The sequence below is a fragment of the Diplotaxodon limnothrissa genome, linkage group LG11, assembly GCF_057381915.1.
Source record: "Diplotaxodon limnothrissa isolate DT_005_m linkage group LG11, D_limnothrissa_male_GT1.1, whole genome shotgun sequence".
In the NCBI taxonomy this organism is placed as follows: Eukaryota; Metazoa; Chordata; class Actinopteri; order Cichliformes; family Cichlidae; genus Diplotaxodon; species Diplotaxodon limnothrissa.
In genome coordinates this window covers 29169593-29194308 of record NC_140606.1, presented here as the reverse complement: position 1 = coordinate 29194308, position 24716 = coordinate 29169593, and the positions used below count along the sequence as shown (strand labels likewise).

At 41.6% G+C, this 24716-nt stretch overlaps 2 protein-coding genes across 2 annotated transcripts; both read right to left on the bottom strand.

Moving 5' to 3' along the window:
• Positions 1-8792: 8792 nt before the first annotated feature.
• Positions 8793-21916, bottom strand: rad54b (RAD54 homolog B). Its single transcript, XM_085365675.1, has 15 exons — positions 21770-21916; positions 21445-21631; positions 13810-14022; positions 12605-12904; positions 12333-12495; positions 11970-12195; positions 11445-11531; positions 11234-11354; positions 11010-11149; positions 10629-10919; positions 10349-10512; positions 9979-10240; positions 9392-9458; positions 9106-9303; positions 8793-9013 (listed from the first exon to the last, which is right to left on the bottom strand). Exons 1-15 carry the CDS (start codon positions 21914-21916, stop codon positions 8793-8795), a joined length of 2787 nt encoding a protein of 928 aa, XP_085221801.1.
• On the bottom strand, positions 15340-16959 carry LOC146623093 (fibrinogen silencer-binding protein-like). The gene is made up of 2 exons (XM_085365676.1): positions 16553-16959; positions 15340-15895 (listed from the first exon to the last, which is right to left on the bottom strand). The coding sequence occupies exons 1-2, from the start codon at positions 16957-16959 to the stop codon at positions 15340-15342; spliced, it is 963 nt and encodes a 320-aa protein (XP_085221802.1).
• Positions 21917-24716: the final 2800 nt, after the last annotated feature.

Sequence of the window (24716 nt, the reverse complement as noted above, 5' to 3'; positions counted from 1 at the left end):
GCCAGTCACATGACAGAAACTCAATACATTTAGGCGCAATACTGAGCATCAGAATGCGGAAGAAAGGTGTTTAAGTGACTTCAAATGTGGCATGGCTGTTAGTGCCACACAGGCTGGTCTGAGTATTTCAGAAACTGCTGATCTGCTATCTGTAAGGTATCTCTAAGGTTTACAGAGAAGGATCTGAAAAAGAGGAAATATCTAATGAGCCACATTTCTCCAGGGGAAAATGCCTTGTTGATGTTAGAGGAGAATGGCCAGGCTGCTTTGAGCTGATAGGAAAGCAACGGTAACTCAAATAACCACTCGCTACCGCCAAGATATACAGAAGAGCATCCCTGAACACATCAAACCTTTAAGCAGATGGACTACGGGAGCAGAAGACCACTCTGGGTTCCACTATGCTGAGCTAACAGTAAGAAACTAAGGCTTGGGATTGCCAAAACTGGACAAGAGAAGATTAGAAAAACTTAGGCTGGTCTGATGAGTCTCAATTCCTTCAGCAACATTCAGAAGGTAGGGTTAGAACTCGGTATATATCATGAAAGCATGGATCCATCAAGCCTGGTAACAAAGAGAGGAAAAGAGCAACCGCTTTCACTTTGCACCATTTCTTTGAAAATTCAGAGTTTATAAAAAATAAAACCTTTTGTTCCTAGAGTTTCTGAATAAACTTGTTAGTATATTAGGATCCATATGTCTGTGAAGGTTCTCAGTCATCCAGGTCATCGTAGTGTAAAGTGTAAGGAGCTTGGAAAGAAAAGCGTCTGGACTTCTTTAAGTTGCTTGAAGACGTTTCACCTCATCTGAGAAGCTTCTTCAGTTCTGAAGGATTCATAGGTTTAGATCAATACAGTAACTGAATTATTGAAAAATGTAAAACAATCAGTAGCGTATGTATGTTCCCAACTAAAATGGCTTTTCTTTTAAATTTAATACCATCACAAGCAGAATTAAAACCAGCTACAATAAAAACAACAATATCTAGACTTCAGTGGTAACATAAAACAATCAAAATGACTATTTGGATGCTCAAGTTTTATAATGTTGCGTCCATCATATGACCAAAAAAGTGTCTGCTGTGAAAAACATCTTTTATACAAATGCCTGGTGGTGAAATCACTTGTGATCATTCTCTCTTGTGAACCTCCAGCTTTTTCTTTTTGTGAAATCTGTAATTTGTGAGATGAAGGTCAGAAAAAAAAGATTACATAAGTTTTAATCAATAGTTTTATTATCTTTAATGTTTGGAATCTAAACAACGTAAATTTATCTGCACTTCATTAAGAGAAACTGGTGAAGGGCTGCAGATGAAAACAAGCTTTTACCAATACATTTTTCTGTTCAAATAAATAAATAAATGCATGCAGTGCATTCAGGTGTAGTTTATATAAATATGGGAGCACTGTGTAAGCCCATGCATGCAGGTCACGGTTGTAAGCATAATAAAAACTCTCATGAATAGAGCGTATCCAAACTGCTTTGGTCTGATCGAACCTCCTTGAGGATAACAGATGGAGGGAGACAGCGCGATGAAGAGCTCGGTCCTTCATACTGTAAATATGCTGTTCAGTGCGACTTGTTCAGACATTCTGTTTTGTTTTCTTACCCTGCAGACAGCATACTGTAAAGCCGACATGTTAACAGCAACCGGTTCACATAAAAGGTTTTTCTCTGTACACAATATTTGCCGCAATGTTCAGAAGCAAGTGGGAACAACCACTAGTATTGTTCTTTCCACCTACACTTTTACCATCTGAAAGCAACAGGCGTGTGTCAAGAACACAAAAAGCCTTCAGTACTATGGTACTATTATGCCAACAGAGCACGTCGCTCTCAGACTGCCAGCTTACTTGTGGTTCCTAGAGTATTTAAAAGTAGAACGGGAGGCAGAGGCTTGGGCCCAGTTTGGATTTGGGAGACAGACACCCTCTCTACTTTTAAGATTCCCTTTTGATAAAGCATATAGTTATGACTGGATCAGGTGACCCTGAATCCTCCATTAGTTATGCCTAGACTGCTGGGGGCTTCCCTTGATGCACGGTTTCTTCTTCACTTTCTTTTTTTCACTCACTGTGCTTATAGTGATTATTATTCATCTCTGGCTTTTGCCCGTGCGCCTTTGTCCCGTATTCCTCCCCTCACTCTCAACCGGTGGCGGCACATGGCCGCCCCTCCCTGAGCCTGGTTCAGTTATAGGTTTCTTCCTGTTAAAAGGGAGTTTTTCCTTTCCACTGTTGCCGAGTTGTTGCTCATAGGGGATCTTCTGACATGTGGGATATTCTTGAACTGAATTAAACTGAACCAGAGCTGCAGCTATTAGTAATTAATTTAAAGAAATGTAAAATAATGATAAAAAAATTATCTTTAGTGTTAACTTTTGCCACTTTCTTTTGTCCAACATGACTGTAAATAGAGATCCCCTTTTATAGAATACAGTAACAGGTTAACTGATAACAAAAACAACAGTCTTTAACTGTGAGTACAAAATGAAGGTGAATCTGCATTGTGTCTGCTCAACTCTGCTCTAAACTATAACAGATGCTGGCTTATTTTTTATATGGACGAGTCAGTAATTACCATTATTCATGTATCAGCGTTGAGAAAGTTCTTTGAGCATAAATGAGCCACACCTCTGCTGCTGCCTGGCCAACCTGGCAGATGATTAACAGACATATCATCATGGAACAAACAAAGGGAGCGCGATTTATTCCCAAATCCTAGTTTTCCCCCAATACAGACCTTTAACATGGCATAAAGCAGCTAATAAATATCAAACATTAAGAAGTAGCATTTAATGGGTTTATTTTAATTTACTAAACTTCCTGGTTAGGTTAATCACATATCAAAAGCTGTGCAATATTTCAAAAAATATTTAACTAATTATTAATTCACTACATTTTATCAGCACATGCAAGACAAAAACAGAGATTTGTTCCATCTAATTAGCACTAATACTACAGTGAATGTGGCTGCACCAGACGCTGAACAAGCTTTGAAGGAAAAGGAGTGGCTGCACCTGATAACGGAGTTTTATATCACAGAATCAACACACCCTGGCTACATAGATTTATTAGCTGCAATTCAGCAGTCGCTGGGTTAAGAAACTGATAACTATCATGTCAAACACCCTCATTATCATCGTACGGTGATATTTTCTGTTTTCTGTCAGAGAATCCTCTTTCTGCCAGAAATGTCTAAATAAAAGCTGCCCTGAGATCAGCTGGCAGCAGCATACTGCCAACGGATTGTAAAAAGTAGTATTTTATGAATGACCTCTCTAACAACATATGCAAATGTCCAGAGAGACTGCATTCAACTTGTAAACTGCATTCAACTCGCAAACATGAGATTCTCATTAGGAAAAGCACTTTTTGAGTGAGGGATTGAGCGACTGAGGGTTATTACAGTAATTGTTGGATTATGCAGCCCACCCCCGACTGTTGTTTTTCCAGACTTTCGGGACTGACGGGCTGCGCTCTCATCTGCGGGACCTGCTGCTCTGCATTATAGCTCTGATCTGCTTGACAGATGACTGGGAAACATTAAATCCTTGTTAAGTGCTGGAGCAGGCCCAGGGTCAGGAGGAGGGGATTGAGGGAAGGGTTACACTTTGGCGGGCTGCAGATTGGCAGGGTGATGTTGATGGTGAGAGAGTGAGAAGTGACCTATTTTTTTTTTTCCTATCGCCTAATACAAAACAGATTTTGATGAAGGTGCTGCTCATACACGGAAGCTGCCCAGTTCAACCCCGGCTTAATCCCAGTCTGATCTGATGGTTCATTTTGGTGTAAAACGTGATGCAGCAGACAATTTAAAGACAAATACTACACTTGGGGAGAATGTCTCTTGGAGGAAGTATAGTAATGATAGTTGGTCATGTACCTGAAATTAGAAGATGGACGTGCACCTTAAAATAAGGAGCAGCCTGGAAAACTGGGAGATTCAGTCAAAGTTGAAATGAAATGTAAATGCTGGTGGAGGCTGAGGAGAAACCAGTTGCGCATAAAAGACCAGGAAACAGTTTTAGCTTTAATATTTGCTTTTGGGAATTTACACTGAAGTTGAATTGAGTTTTTGTTGTTGTCTAGATGTGTCAACTGGTTTTAATCTGACAATATTATTAACCTGTACAAGTCAGGCGGCATGTACTGCATTTACTGTTTGTCAATCTGTGATGTTATGTGTGTGAAATCGTTCCTCGGCACAATAATTGTCATCAACAGGAGATAGAAGGGATGCATAAATGTGCCAAAATATCTGTTTCTTCTGCTTCTCCACTTCAGGCTCAAGGGGAGGATGGAGTCCATCCCAGCTGTAACAGGGCGAGAAGCGGGGAAGACTCTGGGACAGTTCGACCTTCAGTTGGAGGACTAATACACATAAACACAGACAACAATTCACGCTCACATTTATACCTGCAGTTAATTCACCAATTAATTAACCTTATCTGATTTATGTCTTTGTACTGTGAGGGGATGACAGAGTACCTGGAGAAAACCCACACAGGCCTGGAGAGAACATGCAAACTCTCCACACAAAAGACCCGCCTTGGATTCGAACCCAACCCCTTCCTGGAGCAACATCTCCCAAACCTCATGCTACCCACAAAAGTGTTGTGATGTAGACAAAGAATATTATCTTCAGGTTTGAGGGATAATCACATCTGTGTGTAAGCTGTTAAGTAGCGAGATAAAGAGAAACCAGATGGAGGCGCACAATCTTAAATATGTGGATCTCAAGCTTTATACATTTTATAAACCAATTTAACATTAACTGGCTTTTCTGCTTATGCAGTTGCTGCAAGAATACATATTTAAATTTTAAAAGGACTAACACAAAAAATTGTCTGTGATTTAAATTTAAAGACATTAGTTTAAAGATTTTAAACTAATATTTTATGCCTTTTATTTCTAATCCTGTAAAGTTATACAGAGAACAGTACAGGAACAATAACAAAAGGAGCACCACAGAAAATCAGAGAATAAGTAGGTTGATCAATATTGTCCATTGGATTGGATTCCAGCTAACTGATGGTGAACATTTGTTTCAGAAGGGCAGTCTGCTTTTCAACAATGTAAGCTGTTAATTCTTTGCTAGGTAGCAACCACATAAATCTGCTCAAGCTCAAGTGCGTCCACAGAGGAGCCACCAAGCATCGAGTTCACATCCTGAATCCTAAATAAGAAGCACAGATGGCATCTAGTGTCCATGCTGATGCACAAGCGTCGGAATATTTCTGAAACATTTATCCAGCTTTGACGTCAGAGACACCTTGACTATTAATGAATGAAATATGGGAAATGCAACCTCAGTGGGGGTTACATCAGAGGTTTGGCTATCCAGCTGTGACAGTGTAGTTAGATCTTCCACTCAGGTCCTGGGATCACAAGGACTAAGTGCCCAATCTGTCTTCATCAAAACCACCGTGTCCCTTCCTCCCCCTCCAGCGGCGGAAAGTCATTCACCCTTTAAATCGTCGAGCTGGAACTCGGCTTAAAAGGGGGATTGGAGGTTCAGCCAGCGGCAGCCAGTAAGAGCTTTACAGAGAGAGAGAGAGAGGAAGAGAGAGACAGACAAATTCCACCTCACGCACCCACCAGCACATGGCCTCAAAGACCTGATTAGGATCAATATCCTGTTTGGAAGAGTGACACTCTTCAGTCCGGCACGTGTCCGATAACAATAGCGAGGAGATGCGACGCAAAATACAATTACTCTGAAACAACAAACAGCATCTTACATCAGCAAAGCCAAGCTGCAGCAGGACCCGTAGTAAGTTGCTTGGTGACAGTTGCTAAGCCACCACTGGTTTCTGTCTAAGGTCTCTCTCTCTTTTTTTTTTTTTTTTTAATGTCTGAACTCAGGGACTTTCAATTGTGGTGAAGATGCTGTCCTTACTTTACGAGGTTACCAAGTTTTCAGGCAGATTACCCTGAAATTTTGTTTAATGGTGCTTGAACTAAGTTGGGGAATATTACACATATCAGTAGAATTCTTTTTTAACTTGGTTCTATTATTCACCTACTAAAAGGACTAAAACTAATCAGAAGAGCAGGAGTAATCAGCCTCAAGGTGCTTTAGGTTGTAAGGTAAAGACCTTACAATAATACAGAGGAAGCAGAAAACAATCAGATAGCTCACGGAAATCAGAAATCCAGTATTGTAAGTCAAGAGTGTTGCGTTTCATATTTTATTATAAATTACTATTTAAACAGTATAAATACTGTATGTAGGTATTCTTCAGCCTAATTCAGTACATGCAGCTACAATCATGTGGGAAAACTGCAGATTTGAGAACTGTCCAGATTAAGATCTAGACGGTTCTCCACCCAGAGGGTAAGTCGCACAAAGTCACTGTTCAGGATGCTGCAGCGAAGCCTGTTGTTGGAAAGTTCATTGGAAGGGAAAAAGTGCAAAAAGCAACCTGGGTGATGGTGACCTTGAGAGGATTGTTAAGAAAAGTTAATTCAAGAACTTGGGAGAGGCTCACTAAGACTGACTGAGGCATGTGCTGGAGCACCATCAGCACAGATGTCTTCAGGAAAGGAGCTGTGGCTGTCATATTCCTAATATCCAACCACTCCTGAACCAGACAGTTTTACGTCACTGTTGCTCAATGATCCGAGGTAAGTAAACTTTGCATTTCATTTTGAAATCAAGGTCTGGAAGAACTGTGGAGAGGGACACAATCCAGTGCAGTTTGGTGATTCAGTGGGTCATCTGCTGATGTTTGCAGTGGTTGCTCCTCTGTGTTTTACCAAATCCAAAGTCAGTGAAGCATTTAACCAGGAAACTTTAGATTCAGAGAATTAATGCTTCCATCTGCTGACTGCTGATCTATGATGAAAAATATCCGACTCAGAAATACAGATGATCTGTAAACTGCTGTAAAAGCAGCCTGGGCTTCAGTGACGCCTCAGCAGTCCAACAAGCTGATCACCTCCATGTTACAACACACTGACACAGTAATTTGTGGTAAAGGAGCTCCAACCAAGAAGTAAGCTTATAAATAATTATACCTTTCAGAAGCTGGACATTCCTGTTAATCTCTTTTTTTTTTTAAAAAAAAAGGTCTCAGGAACTATTCAGTTCTCCGGTATTTCCTGTACACATAGAGCACTAACAATAAAAATAAATAAATCTTTGAATCTTTTTTTAATGGGTGATTCAATTTTATTTATTTAGCCCCAAATCAAACCTGTCGCCTCAAGGTTCTGACAACATCCAATATGCCACCTCCTCCAGGAGGACAACAAGATGTTTCCAAGCCAGCCAGATGAGATAATCTCTCCAGCGACTGCCCCGTGTCGCGAGGTCCTGGTGGCTAGGCCTTAGCCCAAAAAAGTGATGTGGGTTCAGTGCTTAGTAGATCAGATGGCAGTCCCAGGTGAAAGTCCTGGCGCTCCGATCTCTGGCGTTCAAAACTGGCTATACTAACACTGAAATATTCACCTCACGTTTATTGAAAATAAAATATATGAAAGTTTCTGAGGAGCACTAGCATACTAAAACAATAATGTATAACACCACATATCTGTGTACATCTTGGCTCTGTATGTAGAAGCCAATTATCTATAAATTGTATTCCCAACACCAGTCAGTTATCGAGTACCTGCACATCTCAATTAGCATCCACACATTTACTTAGGCAGGTTCATTTTGCTGTTTTCTTTCATATACTTGCACTTCTCTTTGTGATTTCTACATCCTAAACTGATGAGCTTCCGGAGGGCCTACATTTGATAGCAAAATGACATATTTAATATATTGCACAACATGCAACGTTCATATGAGGCCGAATCCTGGCACAGGAAGTGTTGTGTTTCAATTCCCATTGTGTCCACAGAATAACAGCAGGTGTGTGCGTAATCGTCCAACTGTCATATGCATACAAAAAAGTTATCATCCCAGAGACCCATTTATTATACAACAAAGTTGCTTAACAATCACGCACTGTGGTGATCCTCGAATAAATGATAATTGCACTGCATGGAAATGCATTGTATACTAGAGCACAGTCAATCTGACAGACCGAGACTCAAATCATATGTGAATTCTGGGTGTGCACACTCACACGCAGAAACTACATGCTGTAACTCCCACGCGGCAGCTATGTGTTGTAGAGCATGAACAGACCAGTGTCATCCAAAATAATAGACTGAACAGACTGCAGTATGGCCCACATCGACAGCCCAGCAGATTTGCTCGCTCCACAGTAACGTGTGTGGTCATTGCATAACAAATTCTGACATTAAAGCACGACAGTGGAGGCCAGAGATGCTTTGCCCTTCCCATTGGGATGGGTGGGTGGGGGCTCATTCTCACTAAGCAAACTGCTGTAAACAAATTCTTTTGAATGTAAATACATTCTCTCCATTCACTGGGCACCCCACAGAAACATAAATCCTACCAATGACATAATAAATATTCCCTTGGATAGAAATGTCTGTTGAATGGCCGTACCCATGATATAAATCTGTATTTTATATGCGCCTCTTCCACCAGCAAGAACTTTTCAAACGCTGACAAATGTTAAACATTTCTTAATCATTTATGCTTATTTTATAGAATTATACAGTGAATTATTTTGCATAAATAAACAAAAGGTGAATATTTTAGGGCAATACAGAATCTCATGAGCAAAGCGGTTTTAAAACTACTGGAAATAGCGTAACGTGCAGCAGTGGTGGAGCGTTATTCATACGTCAAATCGAGGCTGACAAAGTCCAGAGGACCTGAAGAGGTTTGTGCAGAAAGCTATGCGAGTGTGCGTCACGCGAGTTGGTTGTTTACTGGGCTGCGTGAGAGATGGTGGTCTGGAAGGCGAAAGTGATGTTGTTTCGCGCGTGATCGAGGTAGGGGTCAGAGAAGGAGTGTGTGTCACCGGAGAAATGTCTCCACTGCATGAGCTCGGACATGCTGAGATGCTTCTGTGTCGCCCCCTTACGGTCACCTTGACGACCGAGCTGGCAGGGCCGTTCGGAAACCAGCTCCTCCTCCTCTGTGATAGCTGAAAATGAAGACCGCAAAGATGTGAGGAGGCATGATTCTTTGTCTTTTCGTGCTCTGGTGTCAGCATGTGTGGCGTGTATGTGAGCCTACCGCTGAGTGTGCCATCCATGCCGCAGCCACAGTTCAGCAGGTCATGAGTCAGGCAGGGCGTCTCCGTCAGGCTGAAAAGATCTCGCAGGTCACTGGTGGAGAAACTCGTGTGCTCTGCCCCTTTCCCCATGTCAACCACGGTTCCAGAGAGTCCCTGTTTGGACACCTGTCGCTGAAATATACGCTCCTCAATGGTGCCTGAGAGAAAGAAACAAAACTTTAAAACACTGTTGATATGGTGCACTTTTTTTTTTTTTGTTCGGAATTTGTATTTACGTGTTCTTGCCTGCAGTGAGAAGACGGTAGATGTGCACAGTCTTCTTCTGTCCATCTCTCCACACCCGAGCCATGGCCTGGACAGAGAAGAGGGGGGAGGATAACACACACGTATTCAGTGCCCTCTGCTGGATTTGCATGTATTCGTACACAAGGGAAGCTTCACACTTGTTCGATTCAATTCATCTCCCCTAAGCAACGACCTCCGGGCCATAAATATTGGGCCAAAGTGTGTCAAAGGAAATCAGTTCTCACAGATTTCCATATTAGAAATGCCTATTTTTTTAATACCTATTTGATCTTTTTCTCCCTGATAACAACACTGATAATTTTCAGTTTCTTTTAAGTGTGTCTTAGTGAAATCCTTCACATGTTTTGGTTCCTGTCATTTCCATCGTGTTCTTTTTTTATTTTCATCGTGGGGTTTTTTCCCCCACTTCTGTTGTTTTTTAATATTTCTGTGTCATGGTTACCATGTCCATCTTTTACATACAGCTCACGATGGATACCAATAAAACCAAAGGCACTTTTAAACTTCAAACAACCCCAACATTTGAGTTTTTCTACCTTTTCAGACTATTACTGTTTGTATTTTACCTGAATGTCATTGGCAGGGTTCCAGTCGATGTCGTATAGCACCAGGTGGGAAGCGCCAATGAGATTAAGCCCAACCCCACCTGCTTTAGAGCTCAGCAGAAACAGGAAGTTCTGAGAATAGGGACTGTTGAAACTGTCGACCAGTCGCTGCCTCTGGTTCGTGGGGGTATGTCCGTCCAGCCGACAGAAGGTGTAGCCCATGTGTACACACAGGTCCTGGAGCAAGTCTAGCGTCCGAGTGTAGTTTGACACTACGACCACCCTGCAGGAGCACACCTACTATCAAATGTGACGCTTGATAAATAAAGTTTAAAAAAAATCCAGATGATCCAAACAATCAATAGCATCTTAGCGTCACACAAAAACACACCTGTCTGAAGAGCTCAGCTGTCTAATGGCGGCAAGCAGGTCCGTAAGAACCAGCAGTTTTCCAGAGTCAGCCATGGTGAATCCTCCTGAAGAATAGGATTCTGGGAAGAGATCTGCCAGCCCCTCATATAATGAACTCTCCACAGAGCCAGCATCTGTCCTCTCCTACCAACAGAACAACCCATGTTCATGGTTAGGACTGGGATTCACGATTATATATTTATAGTTTCCACTATGATCACAGGTTTCTGTCCCCCCAGCCAGCTCATAAAAAAATTAACCTTAACAGTGACGTGGAGCAGTCCGGGGTGATTACAGAGCTTTTTCAGTGCGGTGATGCAAGCCAGATGTGTGTGGGTTTGAGTGGAGCCCTGAAGGCAGGCCCTGAAGACTCTGTGGCAGAGGAGGTGCTTGTACAGCTCTCGTTGCAGAGGGGACGGCTCGCAAAACAACGTCCAGTCGAGGCGAGGAGGCAGGTAGCGGTTGATGATTTCCTGCGTCCGCCTCAAGATGAACATGCCAGTCAGACGAGAGAGCTCGGTCGCTCGCTCCTCTCCCAAAACTCTCTCCTCCTGTTGGCAGTGGAAGATGTAAGATCAGGTTTAACACCAGATAACATTTTTATAACAACTGCACAGGAAAGAGAAAGGAGATGGGATTACCTCTGTGCATGAGGGCTGTCTGGAGCGCAGGATTGGTTCCTCGTATACTTTTCTATAAGCAGTCGATGAGCCCAGAATCCCAGGGTTCACAAACTCAATGATGGCGTAGAACTCCTGCAGGTCGTTTTGAACTGGAGTGCCTTCAAAAGCACAAAAAACAGTCTGTTATAAAACATCTGCAAGCAGTTGTAGCTGCCATTCAGAAACTCCCTTATCGCTTTCACCTGTAAGTATGACTCTGCGATTACACTTGAGGCTGCTGAGGGCTGATGATGTTTTGATGTTGCTATTCTTTAATCTGTGACCCTCATCACAGATTATAAGACCAAAATCAACTTTCTGGACCTGAAAACAGAAGGAAATTACAAGATAAGAGTACAAAGATCAAACAGCTTCGTTGGAAAAAGCACGCTATGAGACATCGGGAGAACATACCTGCTCCAGGCAGCGCAGCAGCATTTCATAGCTTATCACAAGAACGGTGTGCAGTGGGGACAAAACAAACTGCTCTATCCTGTGGTCCTAAATACATTTCAATGAAGAAAAAAATGGAATTACTTAATAAACTCCAGATTAAAGTAGATGATTCATTCAGATACTTGTTCTCATTTTAATTATTTACAAAAAAGATATTAAATCAAGAAAAGCCGGCAATAAAAATGGAGTAACATAATTAAGTTATTGAATAAGAGAGAAGAATTATTGCAATAGAATAAAATAGAAAGCTTATAATAAAATGGATGGATTTTTTTTAAAACCACAGACATGTAACTAAGAGCATGTGGGTTCCTTCTGAGTTTTAAGCAGTGTGACTTGTTGCTGTATGCACTTTAATACAGAATGGATAACAGGTTATATACATATGCACTAAAGCAGTGAGTTCACATTCGCTTTCCAAATAAAATCATGTTGTTTCATGATTAACTGAACCAAGGACTTGTAATTATAAAACAGAATAACCTGATCCACAGTGAAAACACTGATCCTCTCACGGCCCAGCCACTTGTTGAATTCTGCGGCCCAGTTCTGTACCAGGCTGCCAGGTGTAACCACAAGCACACGCTTAGCAACTGGCCTCCCACCATAAGGTCCCTGCTTCAGCAACGTCCAAGACAGCGCCACGCTCTGGAGAGTCTTTCCCAGACCCATTTCGTCGGCCAGGATCGCACCGTAGCAACCTGCAGCTCTGAAGCACAGACACATAAGCACAACATCAAACCAGTGGCTCCGTTTTGTTTTGTTTTGTTTTTTGTGTGGCGCTACAACAGATTAATTAAGAGGTTTTTTGCACAGCATTTCATGATAGCCAAACAGCACTGTCACCTCATGCCCATGACACACTCGTAGAGGAAGAGCAGGCCATCCCTCTGGTGCGGTCGCAGGTGTGTGGTCAGGTGTGGGTCAAGCACAACATCGACCATAGGAAGCCCTGACTTGTTATTTAACCACTGGTGGTTGGCGGAAGGGCGAGGCATCACCAGTGCACCTAAAACGATATGAAATAATATTATTAAAATACATTATAAATATATTTTTTGCCAATTTATGTAGGTAATAACTTAATGCATCATCAAACTCCAACTTTATCCACACACCTGGAGCGAGGGGGTCATGGCGAGGTCTGCGAGTTTGTTCCTCCTCTGGTTTTGTTTCTCTGTGGCCCGCTCCGCCCACCATTGTTGGAGGGCAAAAAGGTTTGAATGCCAAGCGGCAGGAGGGTGGTGGAGCAGACTTTGTGTTTAACTCCACTCGCTCTGTTTGGACCTCCTGAAAACAGCGCCCCTTGGCAAAGTCCTCAGCAGAAATGACTCCCATCACCTCCACCTCTTTCCCACCAATCATGAGAGTCTCTCCCTCGGAAAGCGAGGCCAGCTCCGACACCTTGTAGCCACTACCTACAGTTCAGATATGCACACTTGTCAGGATCACGTGTAGTAGGAGAAATCAACTAGTATTGACCTACTTAGCCCTTTAGCATATTTTAATGTTTAATGCAGTAAGCTTCAGTTAAGTGTAAAAAGTATGCTTGTAGAATTTTATTTAAGATTTGAGTATTTAACTATTTTCCAGTGTTTCATGATCCAAAAACAGGCCTCTGGGGCTGACTATGCACAACTAAGGCAAAGAGGCAATAATACCTTACTTGACAGAAGCCTGGGTATTTTCCTGTTATTTTTATATTTGATCTTGAGTAAATTAAATGTCAGGTAAATAATTTTAATTACAGTACTGATTACTTTGCTTTCATTGAGTCTTAAGTCAGTCTTAATTTCTTTATATTTTGCAAGGAAAATGTGAAATAAATAGGTTCAGCAATTTACTGAAATGTGTAAATGGAGTTTTTTTGGTGCAAAAATCACATTTTATGCCTTTCACACTCTGTCACCTTTGATATTCTTGTTAGATTAGACAAAAGAAATGTAAAGAAATTATGTATTTTTCTGACAAGCTGCTAATGATAAAGTACTTGTCTTTGCCAAGTTGTTTGTTATGTAACACTGGCTCATCCTTCGAATTAGGTGCCTTTTTATTGCTTGAATAATTCATAGATCTGCATTTACAAGACTGCAGTGAAAATGAGTGAAAAAGTTGCTGATGTTCAAAGAAAAACTTTGAAAGTCCTCGAGAAAGCCTGGAGAACTACAAGTCTAGCTCCTTGGAAGCCAAATATAAAGAAATGCAGGCTATCTCAAGGCTTTTTGTATATAGTATTATATTAAAATTGGGCAGTTGTCATTTTAAATACAAGCAACAACTATACAGGTGACGAATTAAAATTTGATGTTGGTGTCCGTCTTACCCTTTCCGATATCCTTCCCCTCCATATCTTTAAGAGTGACTGTGCGTCCTCTTGTCACCAGCACTGCGTCTCCCTCCCAGCGCTTATGTTTCTTCTTGCTGGCCTTACACCACACCACACTGAAGTAATGCGCCCCGTCCTGACTGCAGCCAGAGTCTGAGCCTGCAGGAGGCTGAGGGGTTTGGGGAGACCCAGGAGGGCCATCATTCACTCCTGTAACACAAAGACATAAAACAAAGTCAGATCCACCAGATGTACATGGGAAATTGACCAGCAGAGGTCACTGTCGCATCAAGCTTTTCAGCATAAAGGCTTCTACACGCCATTGTTGGCTCCACCTATCATGGAAACAAAATACAACATGTACAAGGCTCAAACAGTTAGCACCGTGAAACAATGCAAATGTCAGCAGATGCGGTCACCTTATGATCTTTCATCAGCTTCTACAAGACGGATTAAAGATGATTTCCTATAAAAGTGGAACACGTGACTTGGAAATAAACAGAGGACCAGAGGAAAATGGATCTTCTTTTTAATACAAACACGTGAACGCATAGACAAACAGTAAGAGAAATGGGCAACACTTGTATAACAACAGTACAATACAATCAATGTTGAACTCACAATAAATAGCAGTAACACCAAAAACCATCAGGGCCCCTCCCTTCTTTTGTTCGCGCAGCCGGTCAACAGTTCAGCAACCAGCGAGAATTACTCACTCGAACATTTTTGTTATCCCAATAACAGATTAAGGCCTTCAAAAGTTTACCTTGTGCTTCAGTCCTGGTATCTCTAAAATTTGCTACTGGAGTGCTTTCTTGTGGCGACATGAATGGTTTTTGTACGAAGTCTACAGAATGAATAAAAGCGGCTATAAAAATTGTTTTGATAACCAAAACCTCTAGTGGAAAGTGGATTTCTACAGATGCCAGAATGGGTGGAAATGTTCTTTACACAGAGATAACAACACGTCGCTCACACTGACATCAAGTGCTTTAACTCTTACATTCATATTTTTCCAACAATCTTAGACAATAAAGATCATTAATGCCTTGCTGGCACTCCTGTAATTAGAGACTGGTGGTAGGTGTAGGCAGGAAGAGCACCACTGAGGTACATTATCAGTCAATACTACAAATATTCCCTTCCAAAATTTGGACTTTTATACATATTGGCCTGTCACAGTGTTACTGATGTGAGCTTTGTTTTATTACATAGATGTTTGTCCCCACTTTTGGTACTCATGGACACGATGATGCATTTTTAACACAGACAAGCACAAAGACGGATGGCAGCAGGCGTTATTATCCTAATTATCCTGCAGGACGTAAACAGGTTATCTGTGTGTATACGAGGCACTATGTTTCCAAAAGAAAGTCAAGTCCTGAAACTGATCTCACACAACCAAAATAAAACAAAATTGGTGACTGCTCCAAAGCACTTTTTTTCCTTTTTCTTTTTTTTAAAAACTGTACTACTCAGAGCCCCTCCCTTTCTCACAGTGACCACAGAAGTGCATGTTGATACTTGTTATAGAGAAATGGGCAGTCCGTGTCTCAGTCGGGTTGCCTTCAGTTTCTCCACTTTGATCTTGGCTCGCAGCAGTTCCTCCTCCAGTTCCTGCTTCCTCTTCAGCCCCTCTCTCTTCTCCTCCAGGTACAGGGCCACCTTCCTGTGATTGGCCAGCACCAGCTCGTGCTCCTCTTTGGCCAGTTGCAGAGGCCGAAACCTGTCCGGCTCGTGGTGAGGGTAGATGTCGTTGGGGTAGAGCTCATGGCGTAAGGGCAGCGGCGAGGTGGAGAGAGGGATGTTAACAGAGGAAGGAGCTGGAGATAACGACGCTTCATAATCATGGATGCTGCCCAAGTCCTGCTCTCCCTCTCGCTCCTGGCCTCCTTCCAGCCGTGGTCCTGTGTGCGCTGGGAGGATGGGAAGGTCTGGCGGTGGCTTTACATCCTGTTCAGCGTCCAGCTGGACCACCTCATGGGGGATACTTGGGACAGATGCAGAGTAATCCTGAAGTCCAGCCAGAGATGAGCTGCTGCCAGGATGTTCGATAGGAGAGTTGTGCTTGCTGTATATTAATCTACAAATGGGAAAAACAGGATTAAAAAAATAAATAAATAAGTGAGCCTGGAGTGCTTAAGCAGCATTTACTATATCTTGTTTATGTGAAGTGTGTTGAAACCTCTGCAGGTAGGTAAATCAATCAAAGAATTAGGTGAATGATCAGGGAACATTAAAGGGAGTGAAAGGAAATTAAAGGATTTGGCAACAAGTCTTGGTGGTTACAACCTCACACGTGTGAAGCGTTTTTGATCCCACTCTTATTCATCACTAGGATTTCTAACTGTGATGACTGCCTTTTAATCTGAATTATTCAGTGTATTTTTCTCCTCTGCGTACTCTCTTAATCCAGCATGAGGATATTTAGCAGTGTCTTACTTTTTGTAGTGCTGAGAACACAAGATAAATAATTGTTTTGGAGCCAAGTTTCTGATAGAATTATCAATGTGAAAACCAGACCTATGTATTTTCCAAATGTACTGATGAGCCGCCAGTAAATGATGGCAGGTCATGCAGTATGTCCTCTTGAGCCTGACAGTGTTCAGTGAGTAATCTGATTGGGTTTGGGAGCATGAACAGCAGCCCCTCCTCTCCCTCGGTATGTCCAAAACTCTCATGTGACTTGTGTTATCCTTTATCTTTGTGTGTGTATGTGTTCTCATAAGTGCAACCGTACCTGCGCAGCGCCTGGTCCTTTTCGTGGATGGGCACGTGGTGAAACAGGTGAGGGATCATCTCCATAATTCTCCTGGTTGGCTCGGAGATGCTTGCTCTGTACTCTGGCTGGGCGTGTCTCCTCTGCATCACTTCCTGCTTGGCTGACTCCTTCAGTCTCTTGTAGAGGGTCCGGAGGCCCTGAGCTGTGCGATGGGGTCTGTCTCCTCCCAGGGCATTGTACTGTTCAGCAACAGTGTCCCAGCACTTGTTCTTGTCCACGATGACCGCGTGCTTGTTGGTGTGCTCCTCCAGGATTCGGATGTGAGGCCGGACCAGCTTCAACAGGTCCAGCTTCTCAGAGAGGGTGAAGTTGGAGGAGCGGGCTTTACCCACCATACTGGACAAAAACACAGAGCTGGATGCCATCTTCTAGCATACTGGGCTCACGCAGACCAAGTCTGGCCTATGGCTGTCACCCTTTAGTAACCACACTCAGTGGTGTGGGCTTCTCTCTCTTCCCACCTGTCTTTTTTTCAGTCCCCGCCGCTCTCTTCTCCTGGTCCACGGTGACACACCAACACTGGTCTAACTCAGAGACATGTCACATTTCCCCCCTTCGTCTTCTTCCTCTCCAAATCAAACATAGGCTATGTCTAACAAGTGCATGGATTCTCACACTACTCCTGGACTCCCTCTCAGCTACGTTGCACAACAAAAACAGGCTGTGCTGCACACAATAAGAATCAGGCTTAACTAGGCCAGCCTCGTTTAGGCCCCCGCCTACCGCGGAGGGCTTTGGATGAATTCCTCCCAGCTTAGGCTGACGTAGCTAAGCCGCTTAAGCCCAGCCCGACCTACTTACAGCTCGGTCTCTCTAAACCCCAAACCGAGCACAGCACAGAGCACAGCAGAGATACACCGGCTCTACAGTGTGACAAAGGGAGTGCTGCAGAGGGACACTGCCCTCTGCACATGTGCCACAACAGTTTGCAAACAGCACACTGTAAGGTGTTAAAGTGTCACATGTCTAACGTCCTAAAGTGAGTGATGCTTTGAATCAGCGCCGGCTTAACTAACTGAACCGGGGGGGAGGGGTCTGTGAGCGCGCTGCGCATGTCCGTGGAACCCGCGCTTCTGGCCGTGCTTCAGTGTAGAATGAATGCAGACGGGGAACGCCAGCTCCGCAGCGCACGCGGCGACTTCGTTGATTAAATACGTGTGTGGGGCGCGTGCAAAAACAGCTCCAGGAAAGCGTGCTCGCGCCGCGCGGTCTCAGGAAGTAAAACAGAAGCACTGGCTGCTCCGACAGGAGGAAGGGGAGGAGAAGGAGACGCTGATCCCGAGCACAGTCCGAATCTGGCCGCTAATTTGCATAATGCTGAACCTGCTGTCACTCAGCCTTCGCCCGCCCGGTTTAACATCTATCCTGTGTGCGTGTTATTATTAGACAGAGCGGAATGCTATTTATATAAACGTTATATCTCATTATAGTGTCTGCTTGAAGCCTCTGCGCGGGGTTTGCTCGAGTTAGACTTTGCAATATAACAGCGAATTTAAACAGCAGTGGTTGGTACGTGTAGGGCACATTATGAGGAATAATCGCTAATGTGGTGGTGATGATGATGATGTCCATGTAATTTATAATACTGGCTCTGCAGTGTTATAAATTACATGGACAGGCCAGTAGCTGTAAACTCTCTTTTGGGACCAGCCATACCTTATTTTACACAGCAAACATGAAAAAGCTTCAGGTCCTGAATGATCCATTTAGGACCGACAACCTCAAGCCAAATATTTGTAATTAGTAACGTCCCTGCCTTTAATGCTGTGTATCGATTAACCGATTATACAAATGTAGCCCAAAAAACCCCAAAATAGATTGCACGACACATTTTTAAGGAATAAATTACAAAAAATAAAAAGCAAAATGCCCGATGTTGCAAATATGATACAAATTTAATCTCATATATCAAATTACTATTTTTTTTTTTTGTCAGAAGGGTCATTGTACGCTACATTTTCAAAAAGTTGGAAAGTTATTTTATGGTTCAGGGTTTAAAGGATTTAGAAACACGATATATTATCTTGTATATTATTATAATTATGTTGTTTATAGAAATCCTGGAGGATTTTCCGGTTTGTGTTCTAGTCACTGCACATTTTTGTGTTGTTTATTTACTATTTAATATTTCTTCTTTTGTACTGATATGGACTGCAGGTGGCTGTGAATGCAAAGTAGATGGTGTGGCTCAAGTAAATATACAGCAGAGCTTTGTGTTCAAGGTGACAGTGTTTGTATCATCTCTATCTTTCTTTTAAAAAGACAACAGAATCAGTATTGTTCTGTATGTACACATTAATATACATGATGCTTTTTGCCTGAGGCAAAAAAAAAAATTGCCAGCAGTGTGACAACGTCTGTCCCCCTTCCTCATCTTTTGCATATTTGTCACATTTACATGTTTCAGATCATCAAACAAATTTAAATATTAGACAAAAATAACCTGAGTAAATTCAAAAAGTAATTTTTAAATTATAATGTATTAAGGGGGGAAAGTTATCCGAGCCTACATGAAAAATTAACTGCCACCTTTGTAAAATCATAAATTAATTGATTAACCACAATTTTTAGAAAGTTAAGTTCCGTTTCTCTGTCTACACCCGAGTCTGATTAATGCCAGACCTGCTGAGTTACTAAAACCAGTCTGACAAAGTGAAGTAGGTTCAAAGATAAAGCAACACATCATGCCACGATCTAAAGAAACAGCTGAGAAACAAAGTCACTGACTCACAACTGTCAGTCAGGCTTTGGCTTTGGGTTCCAGTGAACCACAAATGAAGAAAACTGAACAGCGGTGAACCTTCCCAGGAATGACTGGTCTACCAAAATTACTCAAAGAGTGCATCGACGAGTCATCCAGCAGGTCACGAAAGAACCCAGAACAGCATCTAAAGAATTGCAGGCCTCACTCACCTCAGTTAAGGTCAGAGTTTATGATTCAACAATAACAAAGAGAAGGCATCCATAGGAGAGTTCAAGGAGAAAAGTACTGCTGACCAGAGAGATCACAAAGGCTCGTCTCACATTTGCCAAAGAAAAACATCTTGATGATCCTCGAGACTTTTGGGAAAATATTCTGTGGACTGACAACACAAAAGTTGAGCCTTCTGGAAGGTTTGAATCCTGTTACATCTGACGTAACACAGCATTACATAAAAAGAGCATCGTACGAACAGTCAAAAGTGGTCGTACAGTACTCTGATGTCTACGTGGACAATTTGCTGCAATTGAACCATGAATTCTGCTCTTTATCAGAAAATCCTGAAGGAGAATGTCCAGCCATCTTTTTGAGTCCTGAAGCTTAAGCTCAGGTTCTGCAGCAGGAAATTGATCCAAAACACACCAACTCAAAATGGCTTAAAAAAGAAAAGAAAAAAGAAGAAGAAGAAGACGGTTTTGGAGTGTCCTAGTCAAAGTCTGGATTTAAATGTGTTTGAGAGGCTTTGACATGACCTTAAACAAGCCACTCATGCTGGAAAACCCTCCAATGTGGCTGAACTAAAGTAATTCTGCAAAGAAGAGTGGGCCAAAATTCCTCCATAGTGATGTTAAAGACTCATTGCTACTTATCGCAAACACTTGATCGCAGTTCTTGCTGCCAAGGATGGCACAAGCAGTTATTAAGTTCAAGGGCAATTACTTTTTTCACACAGCATCAGGTAGGTTTAGACAGCTTTTCCCCCTTAATGAATAAAATCATCATTTAAAAAAAAACCCCACTTCATTTTGTATTTGCTTGGGTTGTCTTTTTCTAATATTAAAATGTATTTGATGATGTCAAACATGTAAGTGTGACAAATATGCAAAAAAAAATGATTAGCAATAAAGCAAAATGAAATCTTGCATAGATTTATTGCTCCAGACGCCTTGAGGCTAAAAACGATTGAAAACCATAATTAATGACATTTTAGAATATTTGTCATAAATAAAGTACAATTATCAAAAACAATAATAGTCCCATTAAAAAATATTAATGTATAAAATATAACAGAGCCCACAGCTTGGTCACTTGAGCGCTAATGAAACAGAAACGGCTGTTTCAGTAGAATCTTCATGACTAAACTACCTAAACCTAATGAGGCATCAGGTATGCTGCATGCTGAGGCTTGCACTGTCTTTGTCATTGTAACACACAGGGTTAATTGGTTTAGCTTTTAATCTCACCTGCATTTAATTAAAAACTAATTGGAAGTCTTGTTTGGTTTAAGAGCTATCCATCTTAAATAACAGCTTGTAATGGAACCATGATTTTGTTTTCTGGTGGAAATCTTGAAGCTTTTCTCATTTTCAAACGTTGCATCTCCTTGTCTCCTCAAGGAGAGGGGAATGCTTGCTGGATTAACTTTAAGCAAAGACACGCAGGTATACTCTTCACGGTCAAGAAAAATGGTGGGAGGCACAGCTGGAATACTTAAATCATGGTACAAGAAGAATCCTATCTGAAACTCTACCTCTAAGTTGTAGCAATAACTCAGTGATCACACCATCAACCCTTCACTATTTGTGGGTGTGATTAAAAAAATAACTACGTTTAATTAAAAGAAATATAAAAGTCATCATGAGCAATGTTATGTCCATCTGATTCATCAGACTCCTTTCCTTCCTGGCCTTCCACTCTTTGTTGTGGTCTTTTTTTCCTCTCTCTCTCATATGAGGCAAACGTATTTGTCCCCATATTTGTCTTTGCACATTCCCTGACATACATTGCTGAAACTATGAGAATCTCCCTCCAGGAATCAACTGACATTTGTAAGTTTTCATATTGCTGCTATGATTATTAAATTGGGCATAAGAAGTGAGAAGATGGGGCAAGAAAAAGGCAAGGCTTTACATGGCTGTTTGTTTTTTACCTGCTGGTTTATAGTCTTCAGCAGAGGCTCCTAATCCAGGGTTCTGATGCTTTGTCTCAGCCTCATTTTCCTTACTCTCAGTTGCACTGAGAACACGAGCCAGAACCTTTGACAAGGCTGGGGCAGCTTCAGGCTGGACGTTAAACTCTGTCTTACTTGCACCTGGTGTTGCAAGGCTTCTCTGGATCTGCGAAATGAGGTACGGACAAAAGAGAATTCTTAATATGAGGAAGTGTGATTAAAAAAATAATGGAAAATAATCAAATTAGAATTATAAATACTGAGGGTTTAATACTGTAGGAAAAATGTTGAGAAAAAAAATTACTTTATCCAGTGCATTGCCTGAACCAAGTTTGGGGGTCAAAGGCTTGGATTGAGCCACAGAAAGTGAAGTACATGCACCAGGTGGCACAAATCGAGACTTTTTCACTGCATTACCCAAGAGCTTGCTGGGAGCTCCAGAGCGCCGCATCTTTCTTTTTCCTAAAGACAAAAAGCAACCGATACAATAGTCAGATTGTCTATTCTTATTTAATTCACTTAATGTACAGAATTCACCTGCTTGCTGCATACATGCTACTACTGTACATTACCTAATGTATATATTATATATAATGTCCCCCCTTTGCACAAGTCGAGGAGCGTGTCAGGTTACATTTCACTGTGTGTTATACTTGTATAACTATACATGTGATGAATAAAGAACCTTGATCCTACAAGCAGATTAATAAAATACAAATACAGTAACATTTGGTTGACACAAAATCCCAACAAACACCTGGACTTGCCTTAAGGCGTTACTGCATGATTACCGCTTATTACAGACGGTTTAATATCCTTTGAGTGGTTTAAAATCAGGGGGGGGGAAAGAAAACAAAAATATCTTCCTCAAAGGTACTCACTTTAATAACTTCGTGAGGCATGTAGCAAAAACTATCTCGTCCGCTCAAAACAAATCCAACTCCAACACTATTCCTTTTAATGTCACAGTCCTTTAGCATTATATGAACACATCTAGCTAATGATTTGTCCCTATTAATAGCAAAAAATTGAAAACTTGGATTATTTGCATATGTAAATTCTGCACTGGGTAAACTGTGCATATCGAGACGAAAATAACTCACTCAATCCTTTTTTATCATACATAAATCCTTGGGGTCACTATCCCTCTGATGGCTTTCTAGCTTTTTCACGTCCTCAATTCCTGCTTATGCTGGAATAATCGGCATATCACGATAATTTCTAGATAGCAACATGAACCTGTTACACAGCCAGCTAGCTAACACTAGCATAAAGATGATAATAACGCGGTTGGAAGTCTAATTTAGGCTTTATTATCAAGTCAGATAACGTGTGACAACGTATTGTACATACCCCGACGAGCTAAAAGTTAGAAGAAAACACCTGACATCGCAGCCTTTAACTCAATTGCAACAGAACTCGTCTTGTCTTTCCTCTTCAGTGACTCTAGCAGCGGTTCAGTTTCTCCCGCTGAACAGTTTGAAGAATCTGATTCGTCGAACCAATACAAATGGGCGTGGTTAAAACGAAAGGGTACGTTTGGTTCTTCTGTCCCTACAGTTTAGCCGTCGCATTCAATGTAGTTTATATCCCGCTTGAATTTCAGCAACCGGTCGATCGATAACTTGTGAATCGAGCTCACCTACTACTCACTTCATCCCTTCATTAAATCACAGTGAAAGCGTGAAAGGAGGAATATTTGGGAAATCTAAATATTGGTATAACCGTTTAAGTAAGCTGCTAATCGTAATATTTTGTTTCACTAGCACAGCTACCACAGTAAACTCGCCTCACATGTTTTTTGCAAGGCTAAGGCAAACGTGTCAACTTTTCAAAATTTACCGCAAATTACTCAATTTGAGGGTACCTGAAAGTAATACTTATATAGTAGTTGTATTAAGTTATTTTCGCTAATACTTAATTATATTGACATTTAATAATATTAATTATTAATACTGATATTAAATGACAATACTGACAGGACATTTATTAAGGGGGGGAAAAAACTATCCAAACCTCCAAACCTTTCTGCATAATTCAAGTGAGGTTGAGCTTCAGGGTAAGAACGGATGGCTGGACATTCTCCTTCAGGATTTTCTGGTAGACAGTAGAATTTATGGTCCCATCAATTACAGCAAATCATCCAGGTCCTAAAGCAGCAAAGCAGCCCCAGACCATTACACTATCACCACCTTGTTTAACTGTTGATATGATGCTTTTTTAATTAAGTGTTTTATGCAGTTTAGTTTTATGCGGTTAGTTTTATGCAGAGGTAACCAGACTCAACCCTTCCAGAAAGTTAAATTTTTGTCTTGAGGATCATCAAGATTGATGTAAAATGACTTTATTTACACTGGCATCCCGAAGATCTTTGTCTAACATTAAAATTAGTTTGATGATCTGAAAGATTTAAGTGTGAAGATATACAAAAAACTAAGAAACCAGGAAGGGGGGAATACTTTTTCAGAGGACTGTATGCATAAGAGAGCTTTACTTGGTACGGGGTCATTTTGAATTACTGTTTGTGTGATTGTAAGTCTTACTGAGAGGATATAAAGAGAACAGGATGATGAGTCCAGGCATTTGATGTGCTCTTTGATTTTTGTGATCATGCGTTCTTGTGCCATCTGATATTGAGTCTGTAATCCAATCATGGAGGGAGAGAGTGTAATCCATCTTAATCCCACATTCAGAGAGAGAGGGAGAGGGAGAGAGGGAGAAACCTAGGATAGGGTGGGTCATTAAGAGAGAGAAAAACAGCTGAAGGACAGCAGTAATCTCTGAATGCTTCACAACAGCAACACAGGTTTTTAATAGCTAGACAACAACACTGCTGCAGAACTTGTCTGCTTTAGACTCGGTGTTCAGTGTTTTACTGTAATTCGGCCTGTCTCTCTCATCTGATCTGGTCCCGTCTGACAGCTGCCTTCCTGTGTCCTGAACCCTTGTTGTCAGGGTTACCTCTCCATGGAGACGCACTCTCAAAGGTAGGGGAGGGCTTCAAAGGAGAGGAGACCCTCACCTTTATGGTGTTAAGAGTGAGGATGTGGCAGAGATAGGACGGCAGGTTGCCCGTGGAGGAAAGAGTGGAGTCAAAACCTGCAGAAAGAAGGAAGTAGGAGTTGGTTGAAGTGAAAGTTGACATCTGAGGTAAGATAAAAAGAAAAGAAACAAATGAGGAAACAAGACTGCTTCCTGCTTTACCCGTGTGTTGTTTAATCTGTTTAACTTTTTTTTCTTTTTTTATTAGG